Below are 20431 nucleotides of genomic sequence, written 5' to 3'. Positions count from 1 at the left end.
CCGCTCTTCAGCCTCTTGGCTGGGAAATACAGATAAATACATCGCAACTGGCTGGAGACCAGGAATTCCCTGCTGCATGTGGGAAGGAGAGCTGAAAGCATCACTGTCTTTTCAAATCGGTACATAAAGAAGTAGCCATTTATTTTCCAGTGAGGTTTAATGAAGCAGATGGAGGCATCAGTCTGGAGATGACAGGAATCTGTTTTCTGGAGTTTATTTTCTGAGTCTCATAATTTACCTGATACAATGCATATGAAGCAGAAATCTGAGTTACGTTGAATCTTTGGTGTGTTGGGATTCTCCATAGAGTCTTTTTTACGATAAAGAATTTTGCTAAATTAACTTCAAAAATCCAAATCTCCCCAAGTCGCCAGTAAAAGAGCCCTACACAGCAGCGCTGCTGTACATCACCCTCTTCCTGATTTTTGTTGGGTGGGGGGCTTTTTTTTTGTTATAGGGAAAAGAAGTGATTTTATCTTGTACTCATTTAACCTCTTCCACAGGAACGGTGCTATCAGCCCCGCTGCCGGCACCATTGCTGCTGGTGGTGGCAGGGATGATTCATCTGAAGACGGGGCAGCGCCGACGAGAGGTGACTGGGCTCTGCACCAACCCCCTGCCCACTTCTTTTGGAAAGGGGAATTCTCCTCGTCATGAGGACAGCCTGGTGCAGAAGGGCACATACTGCCACTGGCCTTTTGCAAAGTTTACGAAGGATAGCGAAATTAAATCTGAATATCAGAACCTGTGACCATGTTTAACACGCTCTCACACTTCCTCTCGTGGTTTTTTCATGTCTTCTTTCCCTGTGCAAATGTTTCAAGATCTGTGCCATTTCTTTGCGATCAAGGCTGTGCCATGTGTGCAAATCACAAAGTATTAGTAGTAAATAAATCCCAGAGGAGGAGTCATCCAGGAGCCTCCTCATTGCTCTCATATGCATAGGCACCTTCTCTCCTACAAGTGCAGACATGGGTGCTTGCAGGGGCAGAAATGGCTCATTAACACTGATGGGTGAGGTTTTGCAGCTGAAGCAGAGTTTTTCCATTGTTATCTGAAGAAAACAGACCTTAGGCAGGCAGCATCGCTCCTCGGTTGCACAGAAAGGTTTTCGGTCTTTTGCTAAGATGGGTTCATTTCTGCAAATGGACTTCAGGAACATGGTGGGGTTTTTGCAGCCCCTGGCACCACTCACATCTCCCTAGTTGCTGCCATGAATTTCTGCTCAGGACCTGGGGGATCCTCGGGGCAGAGGGTTCACACAGTCACCCCTGCAAAATTCGCACCCTGGGGAAAGCCAAAACAAATGCAGAATGGTATTTGGACAAATTTAAGTGAGAAAAATACGCCTGGAAAGTGAGAGCCATTGGGATGCTGTTGTGCTATGGACGCTGTGATGGGTCTCGCTCCGAGCTGGGCTCAGCCTTCCTGGGAGGAAGATGATGGACGATGAAGGACCTCCTGCAGCTGCAGAACCCGGGAGGTGCCATTCTGCAGACCCGTGCCCGTTCACACTGGCTGAAGACGGGTTAAGATGATACAGGGTCATGTTTTCCCTTTGGCCCATGGAAATCTGACTGAACAGAAGCTTTCAGAGCAACAGGGAGACAAAGCTGCAGTGCAGCTGCATTGCATTTAACACTGCCTGTTACCGGGACAGGGCATTTTTAGCTAATCCCAACATTGTTTTAGCATGAAAAAGCTCCTTTTGGGTTGATTTTTTTTACAGGGGCTGAAGGAAAGCCCCGCAGTGGTGCTGCTTGGGGCTGGTAGGGCGTATTGCCCACAGTCCTGCAGTGGGTGACAACTCCCAGCCAGCCCAGGACATTGCTTTGGTAGGTGGGGGCTTCCTGAAAGCCACACAGGGACACTCTGTCATTCTCCACGACCAGAGCGGATGCTGGGAGTGTGCTGAGGGGGAATTTGGAGCAAGACGGCCCGAAGGACTCGTTGTTGGAAGGACATTTGGGGCAAAGGCAGGGAGAGCTGGAGATGGCAGTGGTAATTATTGCAAGCATCAGCAGCATTGTTATTCACTGGGACACTCATCACTAAGATCCTTTAAATTTTCTTGGGCTGTTTTCACAATCCAGGGTGAAAGGATTGCCTTTTATTATTGATTATCTATTTTTGTTACTACCCTGTTAGAACGGTTTATAATTTTGTTCTAATTTCTTATAATGGCATGGATTTTCTTCACTTGCTGGGTGGGTTGTGAGGAGATGGTTCTGCTGGGAAATGGGAGCCTCCACTCCAGCCCTCCCCAACAGCGCAGCATGAGTTGCAGGCAGAGGAATGATGATTAATTCAGTCCAGTTCACACATATGGTCCTGTGGTTTGACATTTTGTCTGTCTGGCCCCGGATAGGGCAGAGATGGTAAAAATACATCTTCAACTCTGCTTTCTGCTATTTTTTCTTTGTTTTGTTTGTTTTTCCTGGGATCATAGTGATCTAAAAGCAAAACCAAAGCACTGTGTGACTTTGGAGTGAGCAAAGCTCCAGGTTTAATGAAGGACTGAGTTTATTTCACAGAATCACAGAATGGCAGGGGTTGGCAGGGACCCCTGGAGATCATCCAGTCCAACCCCCCTGCCAGAGCAGGATCACCTAGCAAAGATCACACAGGAACACATCCAGGTGGGTTTTGAGAAGGAAACTCCACAACCTCTCTGGGCAGCCTGGTCCAATGAACAGACTTAATAATTTAAAATTTATTTAATTTCTTAATATTGCCCATCTTCCCATTTTGACGATAGAGAGAAGAAACATAAACATTTAAAATGATGCCAAAAGGTGCCTTTGAGGAACATCATCAGGAGGGAACTTGTCACACTTGTCCCCAGCACGGCTGTCGCCCCATCAGTGGGAGCTACTGAGTGCCAGCCTGATGAGGAATCAGAGATTTTGATGCCTAAGTGTCTGCCACAAGGTGAAATAAATGGGTGCTCTGTCCAATAATCTTTATTGTCACTGTGCTGGGTGTCCTTGGGTGCATGGGAACCACGTCCGCGACCTCGTGCACAGCCCTGTCCAATGCCCACACAGCCAGGAGTGCAACTGCTCAGCAGGAGGGAGCTTCCCAAGCAGCAGCTGTCCAGTGTTATTTAACATGTTAATTATAATCACAATTATTATTTATTAATAGTTTATTTGTTTTATCTGTTACTTGCTATTTATATTTATTATTTGTTAGCAATTGTTATCTATTGTTTATCATTTATTATTTACTATTTATTCACTAATTTACTATTTACTCTTTATTATTTATCATCTACAGTATATTATTTACCATCCACAGTTTGTTATTTACTATTTGCTATCAGTAGTATTTATTATTTACTATTTGCTATTTAGTTACCACATTAAGTTCACTTGACATTTAACAAGTGTCTAACTTTATTACAAACAATTGGGAAACATAGCCAAATAGCTGCTGGGTGCATTTTTCCAGCACCTTGGGTGCCACCAGCTAAGAAAGCTGGATGAACTGTGCCCATGGCAGCCTCTGCCTGCAGCCAGGCAGGAGCTGTGATGTAGGTGCAGGCAGGAACTGGGATGGAGATGCAGGCAGGGTTTGGGATGGAGGTGCAGGCAGGGTTTGGGATGGAGGTGCAGGCAGGACTGCAGCTGATCAGGATGCTCTTCCAGGCATTTGCATTTGCTTCCTCTGGGTGTCTCCAATGATTTCTCCTGAGCTGTCTGTTTAGATTTGCTGTACAGCAGCCAAGGAAGCTAGACAGATCTTCCCGGCCCCAGAAAAGATGCTTGGAGCAGGGCAAAGAGAGGGGGCCATGATGCAAGGAGCCAACAGTCCCCTCTGAGGGCTCACACTGTGTCCCCGCAACCTCGGCAGGGTGAGACGTGAACATGGGGTACAGAGCAGCCATGCACTCACTGGTGTCAGAGCAGGCCAGGTCCAGAGGTCTGTGTCATCCTTGGGACGTGGTGGCAGGGTGCGTCATGCTGTCCTGCTTCCCTCCCCGTGGTATGGGGTGGTGGAGGTGTCCAGCTCAGCTCTTGCAAGCAGGGAGGTGACAGTCAGTGGGCGCTGTGTTGAGCGTCATTGTTCTGGGTTGATGGGGAGCTGGTGGCTTCTGTGTCACACCTAACAGGAGACATTCATACAGATGGGAACCACGACACATCTCAGGGACATTGCTGCCAGGTGCAGAAGAGAAGAAACGAATGAGAAGAAGGATGATCATTCTGTGCTTGATGCAACAGCGGGTTTGCAAACAGGAAGCGTTTGAAGCAACCAGCAGATGGGTCTGCAACGCCTGTCCCGTGAGGGTGACTCTTTGGCAAGACACTTCCGCTGCTCTCAGAAGCGATGACCAAGCTCTGGCACATCCACACGACCACCTCTGAGCAGAAACCCAGGACTGTGGTCCCAGGACCAATTTGGCCTCAAGCTGAGGAAGAGACAAGGACCAGAGCCTGCACGTAGACCATCAGAAGAACCTCATTATGGAGTTACCTTGTTCCTGGTGGCCCGTTCTCGTCTGTGGGAATTTTGGCATGGCAGCTTTGTAAAATTTCATGTGCAAGTCTGACAGAGAGGACTGGAGTTTGCAGCTCTGGGATACCAAGGCTGTGCAAGGACTCTGCCCCCACTGGAATGCCCTGTGCCTGGTGAGAAGGTTCTTTGGCTTCAGAGAGGACTCTCCACTCCTCTTCCAGCTCTCTCCATTTCCTAGAACCCTGGGCTCAAGATTTTCCCTCCTCTTGCTCTTGCTCTTGCTCTTGCTCTTGCTCTTGCTCTTGCTCTTGCTCTTCCTATTCCTATTCCTATTCCTATTCCTATTCCTCTATCTTGAACTCCTCTCCTCTCCTCTCCTCTCCTCTCCTCTCCTCTCCTCTCCTCTCCTTCTCTCTTTAGTTTTTTCTCTGCTCAATTATTATGTTCTCTGTGCTGCAGATATTGTAGCCGATGGAGAAGTAGGGGGGAGGACTGAATGACCAGAGCACATTCACAGTACTGGGGACCTGAGAGTCACTAATTTTGCCTTCATTTCTTGCCTTTCCCCAGGTAAGCACAAGAGAAGAAGGAGGAAGATGGACCGACATCCCAACGACACGATCCATGACTGGCACATGGTGTCCCCAGCGCCCATGGAGAGTGGGGATGGTCACAACGAGACCAGGTGCTTTGCAGAACACATCCCTGAAATCGTCACTGGCAGCATCACGCTGCTCATCTGCCTGTGTGGGCTGGTGGGGAACGGGGCCATCCTCTGGCTCCTTGGCTTCCGCATCCACAGGAACCCCTTCACCGCCTACCTCCTGAACCTGGCCGTGGCCGACACCTGCTTCCTCTTCTGCACATCGGCTTTCCTTGTGATATATCACATGCCCATGCTCAGCTGCTTTCAGCCAAAGATTTTGCAGGTGCTGCCACTATTTCACTCCATGGTGCTGCTCACGTACAGCACCAGCCTCTACCTCCTCACGGCCATCAGCGTGGAGAGGTGTGTGGGTGTCCTCTGGCCCTTCTGGTGCCGATGCCACCGCCCGAAGCTCCTGTCGGCCATCGTGTGCAGCCTGCTGTGGGCCCTTGCTTGTGTCCTGGCCGGGTTGGTGTACTTCATGTGTGACATGGGTAACTCTGGACACTGCTGGATGGTTCTTGGAACCTTGTGCTTTCTCAATTTCTGCTTTTTCACTCCCTTTATGGTTCTTTCCAATGTGGTCCTCTTCATCAAGCTTAGGCGCAGCTCTTGGCAACACCACCCAGCGAGGATGTACACTGTCATCTTCCTCACAGTTCTCTTCTTCCTCCTCTTTGGCATCCCGCTCAGCATCCAGATCTTCCTCAACTTCTTTGTCTACATCAGTTTTGTGTTTGAGGTCTGCCTGCTGCTGGCCTCTGTCAACAGCAGCACCAATCCAATTATTTACGTCTTGGTTGGGAGCTACGGAAGGCCCAGGTTCAGGGGATCTGTCAAAGTGGCTCTTCAGAGGGTCTTTGAAGATAGGGCAGATTCCCAAGAGGTGGGTGAGACCCCCATGATGGGAATCACTGCCTAAACCCCTACGACTGTGGAGGGGCAGCCCTGGCTCTGCACCCATGGGAGCAGAGCTCTTTCCCGTCTGGGTAAGCAGACCAGTGACATGTCCTCGGGACACGGCCATGCTCAATGACATTTCCAGAGGCAGGGCTGGTTCCCATCTCAAACTTGGTTTTAAGTTGTTTTAATAAAAGTGTTTTTCATATAACTTACTGGTCGTTGTGGTTTCTTCCCTTGCTGACTCCAGGGGGTGCCCTCACTTGTTCTCCAAGTTACAGCTGTGGCAGTCCCCTCACGCTGAAATGATGTGGTCCAGTAAGTCCTGCAGCATTTTTTTCTCCAGGGTTGACATGGCCACACTCCTGGGCCCCAATTTGTACCCTGTCTGCATCCCAGCACGGAGATGACCCAACTCTTCCTGCCCCTACCCTCTTCTGGGACCTTGGTTCCTGATACTGATACCGACCACCACTACCCTGGACCAGAGGAGATGATGGTGAGGGACAGAAATGATGTTTTCAGCTCGATCTCCTCCTGTGCCACGGTCTGACAGAGAAAACCCATCTCAGTCTGGCTGATGGAGCCGACAGCACCTGTCAGTAGCCAAACCTTCACCCTGCCAAGGGAGTTTACCGGGTGGACAAGCTCAAGGAGCAAAATGCCAGGGCAGAGCCAAGAAAAGAGACAGAAACAGAAGCCGGGAAGGCTCTCACAGGCGACAGCTCGAAGAGCTGAGCTCTGCCTGCCAGATGGCTTTATTAGCTCTCCTGATACACAGAAGCAACCGCTACCAGAGCCATAATATTTACAGAACATCCTCTGAACACATACAAGCCTAACCTTGATACAAACAAATAACTGCTGTCTGTAAATCTTGTGCTGGAAATCAGAACTTTAGGTGACTGTGCACAAGATGTTGCCCACGAAAGCAGAAGCTGAGAAACGCTGGGTATTTCTGCTTTTTTGCAGAGCAGACGGGTAGATCAGGCAGCGAGTGGTGTTGCACGGCATCACACTGCTGTATCTCAGCGCTTTTGCACTTGAAAGAGTTGGTTTGGTGAGGGCATGTGAGATTCTGTGGTTGGGGACACAAATGCAGAGTCAGCGAGGGAGAAAGGAGGCGGTTTTGGTCCACACGTGCCAGTACAGGCAGGAGCACCCCTTGCTCCCAGATGCAACAGGAGCTGTTTGCATTTCACCTTCACCACCGATGGCCAGGGTAGAAATCACCTCACCTAACTTCGGCTCTCTAGAAATGACATGGGCTTGTTTGAGGAAACCATTGGAGGCTGCTGAGGCTACCTAGGGAGCGTAGAATGCAACTGAGATGAAACCTTTAACTTTTAGATAGTTAAAGCCAAGTGAGCAGCACTGCTTCACCTTTCCTTAGGAAAAAGGAGATTTTTCTGAAATCCTAAATCATCCCGTTGCCATCTGCCTGTGCTCTGGCTCATGCACAGGTTTTATTATTCGGTTTGTTCCTTGATGCAAATAGTAGCATGCACTTAGAAACTGTGTATGTGAAGGTCAAGTATCACTGCGAAACTGCGGTATGCAAGTGGCAAAGCTAGATCTGAATCAGAAATGGAAGTTTTGCAGTAACGCCAAACTTGTGGAGCAGAGTCCTAAAGATACACCCCTGGAACGATAGAGGAAAAGTTCAGCCAGTTGAGAGATATGAACATTTTGGGACTGAGGTTGCTTTAAAGAGAAATGAAAGAGGAACTTGACATGGAGACAATCTGCTTTTCCCATAGGTCCAGTTTCTGAGACTCTTTTTTCTTAGTCATTTCCTGTACAAAGCCAAGAGCAGATTATAACCAGAACCCTGATGCTGTCAAAGGCAATGAAATAGTTCCCTGTTTGCAAGAACTCTGAGAATATGACCTGCTTGGCTAACACTGAGAAACACAGTTTGTGAAAGGACCTGAAAAGACCTCACACTGGATGCTGCACAAGCTCATCAGCGCAGGCTTTGCTCCAGTTTTTGAAGAGATAATTCTGGGAAATCTCATGAAGAACTCCCCTCATCACGGGGGCGGCAGCTGGCGAGTGTGAGGTGATGTGAATCTGCAGCGCGTCTGAAAGCTGCGAGAGGAAAGAAGGTCAGACTTTTCTGGGTGGTTTGTTTGTTTCTTTTTCAGCCTCATCAGTGCCTCCCCTCATTGGTTTTGAACCTGTTGGTCAATTTGCACCAAATCTAATTGGGAAACAGTGGTCTCTAGGTTATTAAGACCTATAAATATTGTGGGGAAAGGTGGTAGGGGAATGCTGAGATGGGTGTTCCACTGAGGGAACCACTAACCATGATATTAGACACCTGAGAATCCATATCACATCCACCCCCAAAACTACTTGCTCTTTGACATCTGCAAGGACAATCCTTTCATCTGATTGTTTCCCTTCTCCAGATCTGTCCTGTCCAAAGCCAAGAAGGAGGCAACTCCCTCGCTTTCACTCCCCCTTCATCCACGCTCCTGTGCCAGGCATGTCATACCCATCTCCCCACACCCTGTCTTCCATCTCTCCTGTCTCTCATACCTTCTGTGCTCCCCCACATGAAAACTGGGGCGTGGCTGCAAAGATCTGAAAAGCCCAGTGTGGAGGACAGCAGAGTTGCTAACACGTCTCTGTTTCATCTCATCCCTCCAGCCGTGCGAGGGGCAAGGAGGAGCAGCAGAGGTTTTGTAACCAGCACGTTGTTTCCTGCCATGGAAAGAACCAGCCCTGCTTGCTGGAGCCAGCCTGGTGGGACAGCACAGAACGGGACTTGGCATCACAGGCTGCTGAGGCATGAGGACGACGACTACAACTGGACCAACTGTGAGGCCAATTACTTGAGCAAAGTCCCTGTCACGCTGCTCATCTGCCTCTGCGGGCTGGTGGGGAATGGGGCTGTCCTCTGGTTCCTTGGCTCCCGCGTCCGCAGGAACCCGATCACTGTCTACGTCCTCAACCTGGCTGTTGCCAACTTCACCTTCCTCTTCTCCATTGCCACTGCCCTTGTGATATTTTATGGTTCAGAGAGCCTTTGTCACACGCTGGGCTCACGGGATGTGGCAACGGTGTTGAACCTCAACATCCTCTTCACTTTCACTACCAGCATCTACCTTCTGACAGCCTTCAGTGCCACGGTGTTTCTGTCCATCCTCCCCTCATCCCGCTGTCCTGGCCACCACTCCTTGCGCTTGCCAGTGCTGGTGTGTGCCCTGCTCTGGGCCTTGTCCTTCCTGTTCACCGTGACTCTCTACTTCTGCCCTGCGGCACTCATCGTCTTCATCCTGAGCTGCCTCTTTTCGGTGCTCACCCTCATTTCTTGTGGCCTAACCCTGCTTGCCAGGCTCTTGTGCTGCTCACGGCAACACCCTCCAAGGAAGCTCTGCGTTGTGGTCCTGCTAGCTGTCTTCTTCTTCCCCTTCTTCGCTGCTGATTTTGGTTACTGGATCTTGCTAAGAGTGTTTGATTTTTCTGTTTTTGTCTTTGACGTCTCTCTCCCATTTGCCTGTGCAAACAGCAGCGTCAGCCCTGTTATTTACTTCTTGGCTGGGAGCTGTGCAAAGAAGTTCACGCTCTCCATTAAGGTTGCTTTCCAAATGGTTTTTGAAGACATAACAGAGCCCCAAAATAGAGGTGAACCTCCTAAAGAAAACACAGTGGAAACAGTTGTTTAAACTGCAGTCCTCCCAGGAGAAGATGCTCAAGGGATGGAGACATCCCATGAGCCAGGGCGAGATAAGGAGGATGACTTTGGTGAGGGCCTGGCTGCAGGCATTTCACCACAATGAAAGATGTGGGGTTAGATGGGAACTCCTGCCTGGGGTGAACACTGGACAGTGTGATGAAATACCCATCAAAACCTCTTGCTTTGAAACCATGGCTTTGAACCTATCCTATACAAGAGGTCTGAGTTTTTCCTGTCCCAAAAGTGACCTTGCTTTACCCTGTGCTCAATTAAAACAGAGCCATGGAGGCTTTTAGCTCTTGTCAGTGTGGTTTTTCTTCGTGAGTCTGCTTAAAAGCAGAGTGTGGGTGGATAAGAGTCTGGCACAGCAGGAAAGAACAATTCCTGGTCGAATGCTTGTGTGTGCATCTCCAGTGGGTGCCAACACATGTGAAGAAGATGTGGAGACTTCACATTCAGCTTGGTTACCACGCAAGTAGGCATGTATTTGGGATCTCCTCTGGAAGGCTTTCACCAAAATGCGTTACTTCTGCTGTAAAGTGAGTTTTGTCTGCAGATCATGTGGGTCATCTGCACACAAGGGTTTTTGACTGGAACTGCCTCTTGTGGTTCCTCCCACTGTTCTCTGGGCTGTCTGGATCTTTAGCTTGAGAAAATGCCATTTCGCAACCACGACCTGAGGTCTGGATCTGTTTCTGGTGTGTCTGTTCCTCATTTAGAAAACCAAGAGGAGCCGGGTTAAATTGAAACAACCCAAATAAGGACAGCCCTGCCTGGAGACTTTGTTAAGACTTGATTTTCCACATGGAAGAGGAGAGAGGGAAGGAAAACAGTGGACTTTTTATGGAAAAGACCCTGTTGAGGCCTTGAGGACTGACTTACCCCCGGTAAAAGGGGTGGTGGCAGCACTTCCTCCACTTCTCTCTCCCCTCCATGTCTGTCAGTCCTTACTATCAAGGAGCTGGGGAGGGGTACACCAGCTCTGGTTGACCTGTGAGCCAAGTCACCAACAGACCATTGCTTTTGGGCTGGTTTTGTTACCTGGTGCAGCTCCCCACCAGGCTGCACTACCTTTAGTAGAAGCACGAGGGACTTAGCCCAGATCTACCAGACAGGCTGGAATGAAAACCAGTTGCAATGCAGGTACAGAGCCACGATAACTAAACCCATAAAACTCTCTGGTCAAAACAAGAAGCTCTGATAGGTGGTGGCCTGGGTGACTCTGCAGGCAAGGGAGATCCTGGGAAGTAGGAAAAGCACATAGGAGGATTGTGGTCCTTCTGCACCCGCCTTGGGAGTCACCCCTCTGATGTTGGGAGCCCTTTCCTGGACAACAGTCGTAACTCAGAAAGTTTTTACTTTACAGGGAAGTGGGAGAGAGGAAGAAAAAAAGCCCCTCTCTCAACTATGGTAGACTCCTGCCCAATTCTGTAAAACAACTCTGTTAGCAAAAGCTGCTTAGATATTTAATCTTATATTGTGTCTTCAAGGTATGACATGCCACCCATGGGCAAAACTTCAGTGTCTCTTTCTAAAAGCAGTGGTACGTTAGCCACCCTTGAATTTAAGGCAGTGGGAAAAGAATGGACAACTTCCCACTGTGCAAGAGGCAGGAAAACAGATGGGTGAATACAGGCATCCCTGCTACCTGCACATGTGATGAATTCCCTTGCCAGGGTGTGTCTCCTCCTTGCTTTTACCAGCTGTGAGGTCCTTTCCCTCAGGTCTTTCTTCTGCCCTTCCACCTCTGCCTGTCTTAGCTGGCCTCAGCCCTCCACCCTACAAGGACATGCTCTCCTGAGGAAAGTTTCAGCACATGTGGGCAGCTCCACTGCTGTGGTTTGGCTCAACTGGAGGCTTCTTACAGTGAGATGGATCTCTGCTAACTGCAAGCATCCCAGAGAAATGTTGTCTGCTGCCCAGGTACCTCCCAGAATGAATGAGGAGGTCTTGGCACTGTCAACAGTTGACTCATGCCAAGTATTGCAGGCACCTACCCTGGGATGAGGTGGATCATGCTCTGGAGGTACCTGTCCTCCTCACAGACAAGACAGAGGCTTTAGAATGAGACAAAAATTGGCCATTTGCAGGCCAGAGTCAGCCTGGCTCTGTTCACCAGTGACAAGTTACGCAGTGAAGCCCAGTTGTTTATTCAACAAACTTTGGGGTCAGAGTTACCATGTTGGAAACAAAACAAGAAATCTAAATTGAAGTTGAGAGTAGCAACAAAATGACACCTTAGATTGGCAGCTAGAAAAAGATCAGTTCCATCAGGATTTTGGAGTGCATAGTGAGTCATTGAAACATAGAATCATAGAATGGTTTTGGTTGGAAAAGACCTTTAAGATCACCAAGTCCAACCATCAATCCAGCCCTGGGTCCGTCACTAGACCTAGGAGACGTCACTTTCTGAGGAGCTGCTCAGTGCCTCCTGAAGATGGCCAGGTTCAGGATGGAGGCAGTGAAGGGCTTCCTCTTGATGCTGAAGCTGGGAAACCAAAGGATGGCCCCTCTCCCCATCAGCGCACACAGGCAGATGAGCAGTTTGATGCTCCTAATTTCTATAAAATTAAGTGGCCCATACATCTGGTTGTGTTTATTTCCATATCTCAGGCTTTTCTTAGTCATGGACACAGAGGTGTGTTCAGTGGAGTCACTATGAAATCTTTGCTGTGAGCAAAGAGGATACAGGAATTAGGTTCTGTGCCAAGACCATTTGATCTGGTAATCCCCTGCCTTGCTTCATGACATGGCTCAGAGCCCTGGTTGGGGTGTATTTGGTGAGCTGTGCCAGAGCACGGCCCCACCTCAGCCTCTGCAGCTGACATCTGCCCGCTGTGCTTCTCTCTGGCATGAGAGAGGTGATCTTTGGCAGCAGACATCCTGAGTTACACTGTTACCCCACTCTTCAACTTGAAATATTTTCCTTTCCAAAATCGATCCCTTTTCTGGAGGCATAACCCCCCCCATTTCCCTTTCCAAATTTGGAGGATAGGGTGTCATACCCTTGGCTGAAATAAGGCAAAAGAGTCTGAATCCTCCTTTGAGATGCTTTTGTCCCTGTGGACACAACTTTTGAGGATATATTGAAAAGTGAAACATGTCTTAAAATCCCCTATTGGTTTCCTGGAGGAACTGATGGGCGCAGGGCTGGAGCAGATTCCCTGCCCTCTTGCAGGGATGCTTACTGTGCTGTCCAGTCCCTGAAAGACCCCAGCAGGTCTTGTCAGCCAGCCATGGTCTGCTACAACAAGCCTTCTTCTCCTGGAGCACAGCTGGAAAGCAGCACCTTGAGTGAACATTTCAGCCCAAACACCAGCGCTGGGAATGCGCCACTCGTAATCCCCTGGCACTATTGAATCCATACTTTTCTCAGAACTGTTTAACCCTGGAATTAAACTCTGTGACAAATTCCCACTTAAAGTACAAGAGAATGCTCCTGTTTGTTCCCCAGCTCTGCAGCTCTCCCTGATGTTGGTTTATTTCTTTTCCCATCAGCTGGGAGCACAGGGCTGGCTCTGCTGACCTGCTCTTTAGAGAGAAGAGCAAAGATGCTCGGTCAATCCCTACCCCTCTCCTGCCATCTAGCGGATTTCATATTTATAAAATCACTCCCAGCCCTCTGCTGGATGTGTCCCCGCAGCCCTCCCTGGGATCCCACTCCTGGCCAGGAGAGTGCACACAAACCCAGAGGAGGTGGAGGGGTTCACCAGGCCTGGAAGAGGGATTTTGGTGGGGGTGGGTTACCAGCTAGCCTCTCTACACGAGGGTATCCTGCTCGGCTTCCAGGAGCAAGTGGCTCTTCTGGGAGTCCTCACTTTCCACCTCCCATCGGGGCAGCAGTAGAGATAGAGGCATGGCCAGCTCTGCCCTCACCACATCTCCGTGCCAAGAGGACCAGGATGAGGAGGGGGCTGCATCACCCCGCGGCTGAGCCACAGGGCTGCTTCCTACGGCAGAAACTGCCTCTGCTCCTTGTTCAGCCATTCCTTTCAGCAAGAGTGCAGTGGTGCCGGTGAGATGCCTGCATGATGCCTGTCCATTTTTGCAATCGTTTTTGCAGAGCCCTGCCTTGCTTGGACAATAGAGATGGACAGAGCTGCCCCAGGGACAAATATGTTGGCCTTCCTTGGGCAAGAGATGCCCCAAAACACCACAAAAATCTGCTGAGCAAAGGGAGTCAGAGTTTATTCACTGAGGCCAGAGCAGTGAGGGTCATTGCCATGGGGAATTCAGCCCGTGCACAGCGACTGAGCTCAGCTGAGCAGCGCTGCACTGGCTCTGTGCTATGGGTCCCCACGCCTCCATCCCCCAGGCTGTCTGCGAGATTCCACAACTCCAGGCCTCCTCATCAGCAGTCTCTTACAGAGAGGTCTCCACAGCAGGGTCACCAGGCACATGGGTCCCCTCCTCGCTTGTCGCTTTCTCTTCGAACACTCGATGCAGGGCGACTTTTGCTGAACCCTGGAACCGGCGCTGCCGGCAGCTCCCCACCAGAAAATAAATGAATGGGTTGATGCTGCTGTTCAGCGATGCCAGCAGAAAGGAAATATGAAGGTAAATCACGCTTAAATAAATGGTATGAAGAAAAATCACAACAGTGAGAGGAAACCCAAAGATTAACAGAAAGATCAGACTGAGCAGGACAACAACATAGAGTTTCCCTGGGTGTCGTCTCTGTGAGCCACACTGGAGTTTGATGAACAGGGAAAGATTGGAAAGGAATGGGAATAAAGAGAAAATGATAGCATTTGCAATGCTTAAACCTTGTAATTGTTGTTCACAGTATGTATCCCAATAACAACTAATCAAACTCATAGAAACAAAAAGTCCAGCAAGAGCCCAGAGCACCCCACATATGATACCTGACAAGTGCTTTGGGCGGTGGCACCGGTACCAGATTGGGAACAGAACAGACAGGCACCTCTCCATGCTCATTGCTGTCAGGAGATACATGCTGGCAAAATATGAAAATAGAACAATTAACATCAGGAAATAATGGGGCAAATAATACTGAACTGCGAAATCACAGTAGACTGTTGAAAGAATGTATAATATAAGATTAACAATAAGGAATAGGAGCATAGAGAAGTCAGCAATGGCCAAGTTCAGGACATAGACAGTGAAGGGGCTCTTCTTCATGTGGAAGCCCAGGAGCCACAGGACTATTCCATTCCCCACAAGTCCACACAGGCAAATACCAATAAAGACACCTGAAGTTATCAACATATTATCATCTCCTTGTATGCACCAAGATTGATTAACTGTCTGAGAATCTGCATATCCAGAAGTCATGTAGTTCAGAGAGAGGTCTGTTGTGTTGGTCTCCTCCATGGTGAATGACCTTGCTCTGGGTGGCCACCTTCTCCCTTTCCTACCACCTCCTAGGAAAGACAAGGAATCAGAAGGAAATGAGGACCATCAGCATTCCCAGCACTTGTCATCTTTTCCTGTGACCCCACGCCAGCTCCAGGCTGCACCAGGAAGAACCCCATCCCTTGCTGTGCCCAGGACAGGCTCCCACCCCTGCAGTCCTGTCCCTGGACAGGAGGCATCTCTCACCTGCTGGTCCCTGGATTCCTCCCCGTTGGTGCTCCTGGGAACAGTGCTGCTGCAGGAGCCTCAGCACACAGGATGTCCAGGCTTGCCAGGAAAAAGAGTCTGGTGTTGGCAGCTGGGGCCACCCTGCTCTGCTTTGGCCTCGTCCGTTGTGCTTGAGGAGTAAACCTTTGCCAAGAGGTCCCCTCCCATGGTCAGGTGACTCCCTTCACAATCTCATCACATCGGTGACAGTTTCCCCTCACATGTCTCATGGACGGTGATCTTGTCAGTAGGAGTTGGCCGCGTCACCTCCTTTTCCTGCTGCCATCCTCCAGCTTTGTTCCTCCATTCATAGAATCATAGGATCACAGAATCATAGGATCACAGAATGTATTGAGTTGGAAGGGATCTTTGAAGACCATCCAGTCCAACTCCCCTGCAGTAACCAGGGGCAATGTTACCAGAGCAGGTTTCTCAGAGCCCCATCAAGCCTGACCTTGAATATCTCCAGGGACGGGACCTCCACCACCTCTTTGGGCAACCTGTGCCAGTGATCTACCACCCTCATATTGAAAAACTTTTTCCTAATATCCAACCTAACTCTACCCTTTTCTAGTTTAAAACCACTACCCCTCGTCCTATCGCTACATGCTCTAGTGAACAGCTCTTCCCCATTCCAGGGGCTTTTGCTATGTGTACCTGGTGGTCCAAGACTTCTCTCTGCTCTCCCTGGAGGCACTTCAGCCCCATACAGAAGCTTTGCCATAATGTGTGGGAAAATCCTGAACGTACTGAAAGTAATTTAGCTATAGCCCCAGAACCATAGGAGAGAACCCATGCAGAGCCAAGGGCAAACAAGGTCTTTGCTTGGAGGTGAAGGAAGAGGAGCACTGTGTCAGTAAGAGACAATGCTGGCTGGAAGGTTCTTGTACAAAGTGGGAGGTTTGTGAAGGGTGTATTGTCCCGGGCCAGGAAGCTCTGGGGACAGTTCTGCAAAGTGATGTGATCTCCTGTTACTTTCCAGTAGCACCACTTGATTGCATGAGGAGAGCTCCATCTGTAAAGACAGGTGGGCTCATAAATCACTCCCAGGCACAGAGGATGGCAGAAAGGTGGGAGTGAGACACCTGCCAGGGAGCCTCAACAGTGGGAAATCACCAATGCGCAGACTTGCAACAGCATGAAGGCTTTGCTCAGTGCCTCTAATGACATGTAAACCAGTGCTCAAAGACTTCTCCCAACTTTCTTCTGGGAGACTCTGCCATCAGATATAGGCCTTGCTTTATCGTGTCAATAATAATACATGTGAGAAATGTGATGCTACAAAGCCATAGAAGAAATCAAGAAAGGGAAATGTTTTTCATAGTGGAGGTGAAGAAAGAAAACCACAGGTTGTCACTGTAAGACAATCACCTGATTTTTATAGGCCCAAAACTGTGGGAAAGTGGAAAAAAAAGGGACTTAATCTCATGAAGCATGACTGGACAACATAGCACACTAAACTGCCCAGGTGAGGCACGCTGATTCTCTCTTCCAGGGTCCTGAAGGCAACAGCAAGCCTTATTTGCCCTGGCTCCATCTATTCATCCCCTGCCCATGGGACCAGGGAATCCACTTAGGGTCAAGCCTGAGCAGTCAGGCTTTGCCTGAGCTATGCAGGAGTTGCATCTCTCCAAAGACTTGCCTCCATCCCCCTCTCATGGACGGACCTTGAGCCTATGCTTTAGCCTTGTCTCAAGTCTATTTCTGCCTCAACTCCCGCAGTTCCAGGCTGGGCCCACGGGAGAGACTGTGGACCTTGTTCATTATTGTACGTTCACCACATGAAACAAAAGGACATCCTTGGAGGACATCAGTCTTGGGAATAACAAGCATAGGCAATAAATTCCGAGAAGAAGTATTCAAAAGATGGAAAACACATCAAAGAGGGAGAGAAAATAAGCAATGAAAATGCCAGTCTCAACAATGCTAAAGGATGAGATTGTGCGACAGGAACAACTTGTAGATAAAAGCACATTTGCAGCACTATGTACCCCGCAAAATGTAATCTCAGAGGAGACACGTGTGTCAAGGATGTGATAAGAGACAACGGGCAAACCCCTCGTGCTGTTCTGTATCTGAATACTGGTGATTTCTCATGATAAACTGAGACAAGGGCAGTGCTCTGCCTCACTGGCTGTTGTTGAGGGAGATGTGTTGGCATCCCAGGTGTAGCGAGTGGGAGAGGGCAGAGGAGTGGATGGACATGACCAGGAGTGGTTCAGCACCTGAGGAATGATGGGAAGAAGAAGGAGTATATAAGGCCATGGGACTGTCAGGAACTTCTGAAGGGTTTCTGCTGGTCCCTGGCTCATCTTGGTCATTTTCATCTTTTTGCCTTCCTCTTACCCTGTCAGATCTCTTCCTCACTATCCCCTTGACCGTGCAGGCCTTAAGGATAGCAAAAAAACCAGAAGGGAGCTAGGAGGAGTCTTACACCATCAGCTTCACACAGCAACACCCAGGAGACCCCATACTGGCAAACTGAAGCTGGAAGACAGGGCTGTAGAGATCCTGACCAGAGGACCATTACGCATCAGGGAGTTAGTGGTCCACAAAACACTCATCCTGAGCAGTCCTGGCCTGTGCTGATCCATGCTGTGCTGTGCTATGTTGTGCATCTGCCTTGGCCATAGGATGAACCTGGTTTGTTGAAGGTAAGAGAGGACACTGCAGGTAGCTCCCACTGGGTGCTGGTGATTACACCACCTGCATGTGCTTGCCTTCATCTAGGACTGCTGCAATGGTTCTCATGTGAACATCCTTCTTATGTGACAGTAGAATGAGCTGTTTCCTTTTTTTTCAAAGAAAATCCTGTAGTATCTCAAATGACCATAATGTGGTAACCTACCACGGATGGGATCTACCCTGATCAGAGGTCTGTTAGATGCTGCAAGACCTGGGGTTCCAGGCACCTGAAGGGACATAACATTATCTGTGCTATCATCTCCTTCTTCATAGTTTCAGACATAGAAAATGCCATTTAAAATTATACTTTACGGAGTCTGAGTGCCTTTCTTAACAGGATCATAATAGATCAGCACTTCCTGGTGAAAAACTGGGGGGAGGAGAGGCAGACAAGATTACTGACAAGATTGCCATCCATGGGACATGTGAGGGGAAGCTGTCACCGATGTGATGAGATTGTGAGGGGAGTCTCCTGGACAAGGAGTGTGATCTCTGGGCAAAGGTCTGCTCCTCAGGCATGAGTGTCCAGAGCAAAACAGAGTGGGGTGGCCCCAGCAGCCATCACCAGACCCTTTCTCCTGGCAAGCCTGGCCCCACATAGGCCCTGTGTGCTGGGACTCCTGCAGCAGCACGGTTCCTAGGAGCACCAGGAGGTAGGAGGCTGGGGATGGGCAGGTGGGAGATGCCTCCTGACCAGGGACAGGGCTGGAGGGGTGGGAGCCTGTCCTAAGCACAGCAGGGGATAGGGTCCTTACTGGAGTAGCCTGTGGCTGGTGTGAGGCTGTGGGGAAAAATGGTGAGTGCTGGGGATGCTGACACCCCTTCGTTCTGATTCTGTGTCTCTCCCAGGAGGTGGCAGGAGAGGGAGAAGACAGCCACCTGGAACAGAGTCATTCACCATGGAGGAGACCAACACAACAAAGCTCCCTCTGAGCTACATAACTTCTGGATATGTGGACTATGGGGAAAATATTGAATATGAATGCTCAGGACTACCTTATGGACTGATAATCTTTGCAGGTGTCTGTATAGGGATTTCTGTCTGTGGACTTGTGGGGAATGGAATAGTCCTGTGGTTCCTGGGCTTCCACACAAGGCAGAACCCTTTCACTGTCTACATCCTAAACCTAGCTGTTGCTGAATTCTCTCTGCTCCTCTCATTTCTTCTGCTCATATTGGCAATTTTCAGCTCAACAGCAATTTGTTCATATATGAATAATTTTTATTCTTCCTACATACATTTTGTAGTTGTAGTTGAATTTCTGTGTGACTTCTTTGACCTTAGCAGCCTTGGTCTCTTGACAGCAGTCAGCGTGGAGCGGTGTATCTCTGTCCTCTTCCCAATCTGGTATCGCTGCCACCGCCCAAAGCATTTATCAGGTGTTGTGAGTGGTGCGTTCTGGGCTCTAACTGGATGTTTTGTTTCCTCAATGTATCTCAGCTTTCAGTTCGATGAAAGCTACCAGACAGTATTTGCAGATGCAGCCACTGCAATTTCCTTTATTTTTTCATCAGTGATGTTGATTTCCGATCTGTCCGTGTTCATCAAACTCCAATGTGGTTCACAGAAACGATGCCCAGGGAAACTCTATATTGCTGTTCTTATCAACGGGATCTTCTTCCTTGCCCTTGGTATTCCTTTCAGCCTAGAGTTTTTCCTCAGCCTTCCCAGTTCACACAAGTTGTTTTCTGAAAATACATATTTTCTGCTGGCGTTGCTGAACTGCAGCATCAATCCAGTCATATACTTCCTAGTGGGAAGCTGCCGGCAGTGCCGGTTCCAAGGCTCTGTGAAAGTCGCCTTGCGCCAAGTGTTTGAAGAGAAAGTGGTGAGTGAGGAGGAGACCAATGTGCCTGAGGACACTACGGTGGAGAGCACTGTATAAGGCAATGCTTATGAGGAGGTCTGGAGATGTGGAGCCTTGCAGACAGCCTGAGGGATGAAGGTCCCCAAGCACTTGGAGCCTGTCTGCTGCCAGGGAGGAGACCAACACTGCAGCTCATCAGGGGGCATGTGGCACAGACCCAATGCAGCGCTGCTCAGCCAGGCATGGTCCCTGTGCACGGGCTGAATTCCTCATTGCAATGACCCTCATTGCTCTGGCCTCAGCGAATAAACTCTGGCTCCTTTGGCTCAGCAGATTTTTGTGGTGTTTTGGGGGATCTCTTGCCTGGGGAAAATCTGACACTTTAGGCAATGAGGCAGCTCTGGCCATCTCTATTGTCCAAGCAAGGCAGAGCTCTGTGAAAAGGGTTGCAAAAAAGGTCAAGCCAAGACGTCCTGGTGGGTGATGAGGGGATTCATGATGTAGAGTTTAAGACATAGGGTAAAATTGTAGATTAAGAAAGGAAGAGAAAGAAAGAGGGAAACTAAGAAAAAAGAGAGAATGAGAGAAGGAGAGATAGATGAAGAGACAGAGAGAAAGGAAATGAGAAAGAAAGGAATGGAGCTAAATCCAGTTGTGACCAGT

The 20431-nt window shown here is 49.2% G+C and overlaps 4 protein-coding genes across 4 annotated transcripts; 3 read left to right on the top strand and 1 right to left on the bottom strand.

Annotated features, from left to right (window-relative positions):
- Positions 1-5057: 5057 nt before the first annotated feature.
- Positions 5058-6029, top strand: LOC104543730 (proto-oncogene Mas-like). The gene has a single exon (XM_010188405.1). It carries the CDS (start codon positions 5058-5060, stop codon positions 6027-6029), a length of 972 nt encoding a protein of 323 aa, XP_010186707.1.
- A 2692-nt stretch (positions 6030-8721) lies between these two features.
- On the top strand, positions 8722-9681 carry LOC104543729 (proto-oncogene Mas-like). The gene has a single exon (XM_010188404.1). It carries the CDS (start codon positions 8722-8724, stop codon positions 9679-9681), a length of 960 nt encoding a protein of 319 aa, XP_010186706.1.
- Positions 9682-14054: 4373 nt separating this feature from the next.
- Positions 14055-15026, bottom strand: LOC104543728 (proto-oncogene Mas-like). Its single transcript, XM_010188403.1, has one exon. The coding sequence runs from the start codon at positions 15024-15026 to the stop codon at positions 14055-14057; it is 972 nt and encodes a 323-aa protein (XP_010186705.1).
- A 3833-nt stretch (positions 15027-18859) lies between these two features.
- LOC104543727 (mas-related G-protein coupled receptor member H-like) lies at positions 18860-19846 on the top strand. The gene is made up of 2 exons (XM_010188402.1): positions 18860-19345; positions 19529-19846. The coding sequence occupies exons 1-2, from the start codon at positions 18860-18862 to the stop codon at positions 19844-19846; spliced, it is 804 nt and encodes a 267-aa protein (XP_010186704.1).
- The last annotated feature ends 585 nt before the right edge of the window (positions 19847-20431 follow it).

The sequence above is a fragment of the Mesitornis unicolor genome, unplaced genomic scaffold (assembly GCF_000695765.1).
Source record: "Mesitornis unicolor isolate BGI_N332 unplaced genomic scaffold, ASM69576v1 scaffold21147, whole genome shotgun sequence".
Lineage (NCBI taxonomy): Eukaryota > Metazoa > Chordata > Aves > Mesitornithiformes > Mesitornithidae > Mesitornis > Mesitornis unicolor.
The sequence above is the reverse complement of the archived record's forward strand: the minus strand, read 5'-3'. Positions and strand labels throughout refer to the sequence as shown.

Bases quoted from the DNA above. Each gene is read 5' to 3' on its own strand.
- LOC104543730 (XM_010188405.1), top strand. From the start codon at position 5,058: ATGGACCGACATCCCAACGACACGATCCATGACTGGCACATGGTGTCC.
- LOC104543729 (XM_010188404.1), top strand. From the start codon at position 8,722: ATGGAAAGAACCAGCCCTGCTTGCTGGAGCCAGCCTGGTGGGACAGCA.
- LOC104543728 (XM_010188403.1), bottom strand. From the start codon at position 15,026: ATGGAGGAGACCAACACAACAGACCTCTCTCTGAACTACATGACTTCT.
- LOC104543727 (XM_010188402.1), top strand. From the start codon at position 18,860: ATGGAGGAGACCAACACAACAAAGCTCCCTCTGAGCTACATAACTTCT. The intron at 19,346-19,528 runs GTGAGTGGTGCG...TGTGGTTCACAG, and splicing joins CAAAGCATTTATCAGGTGTT to AAACGATGCCCAGGGAAACT.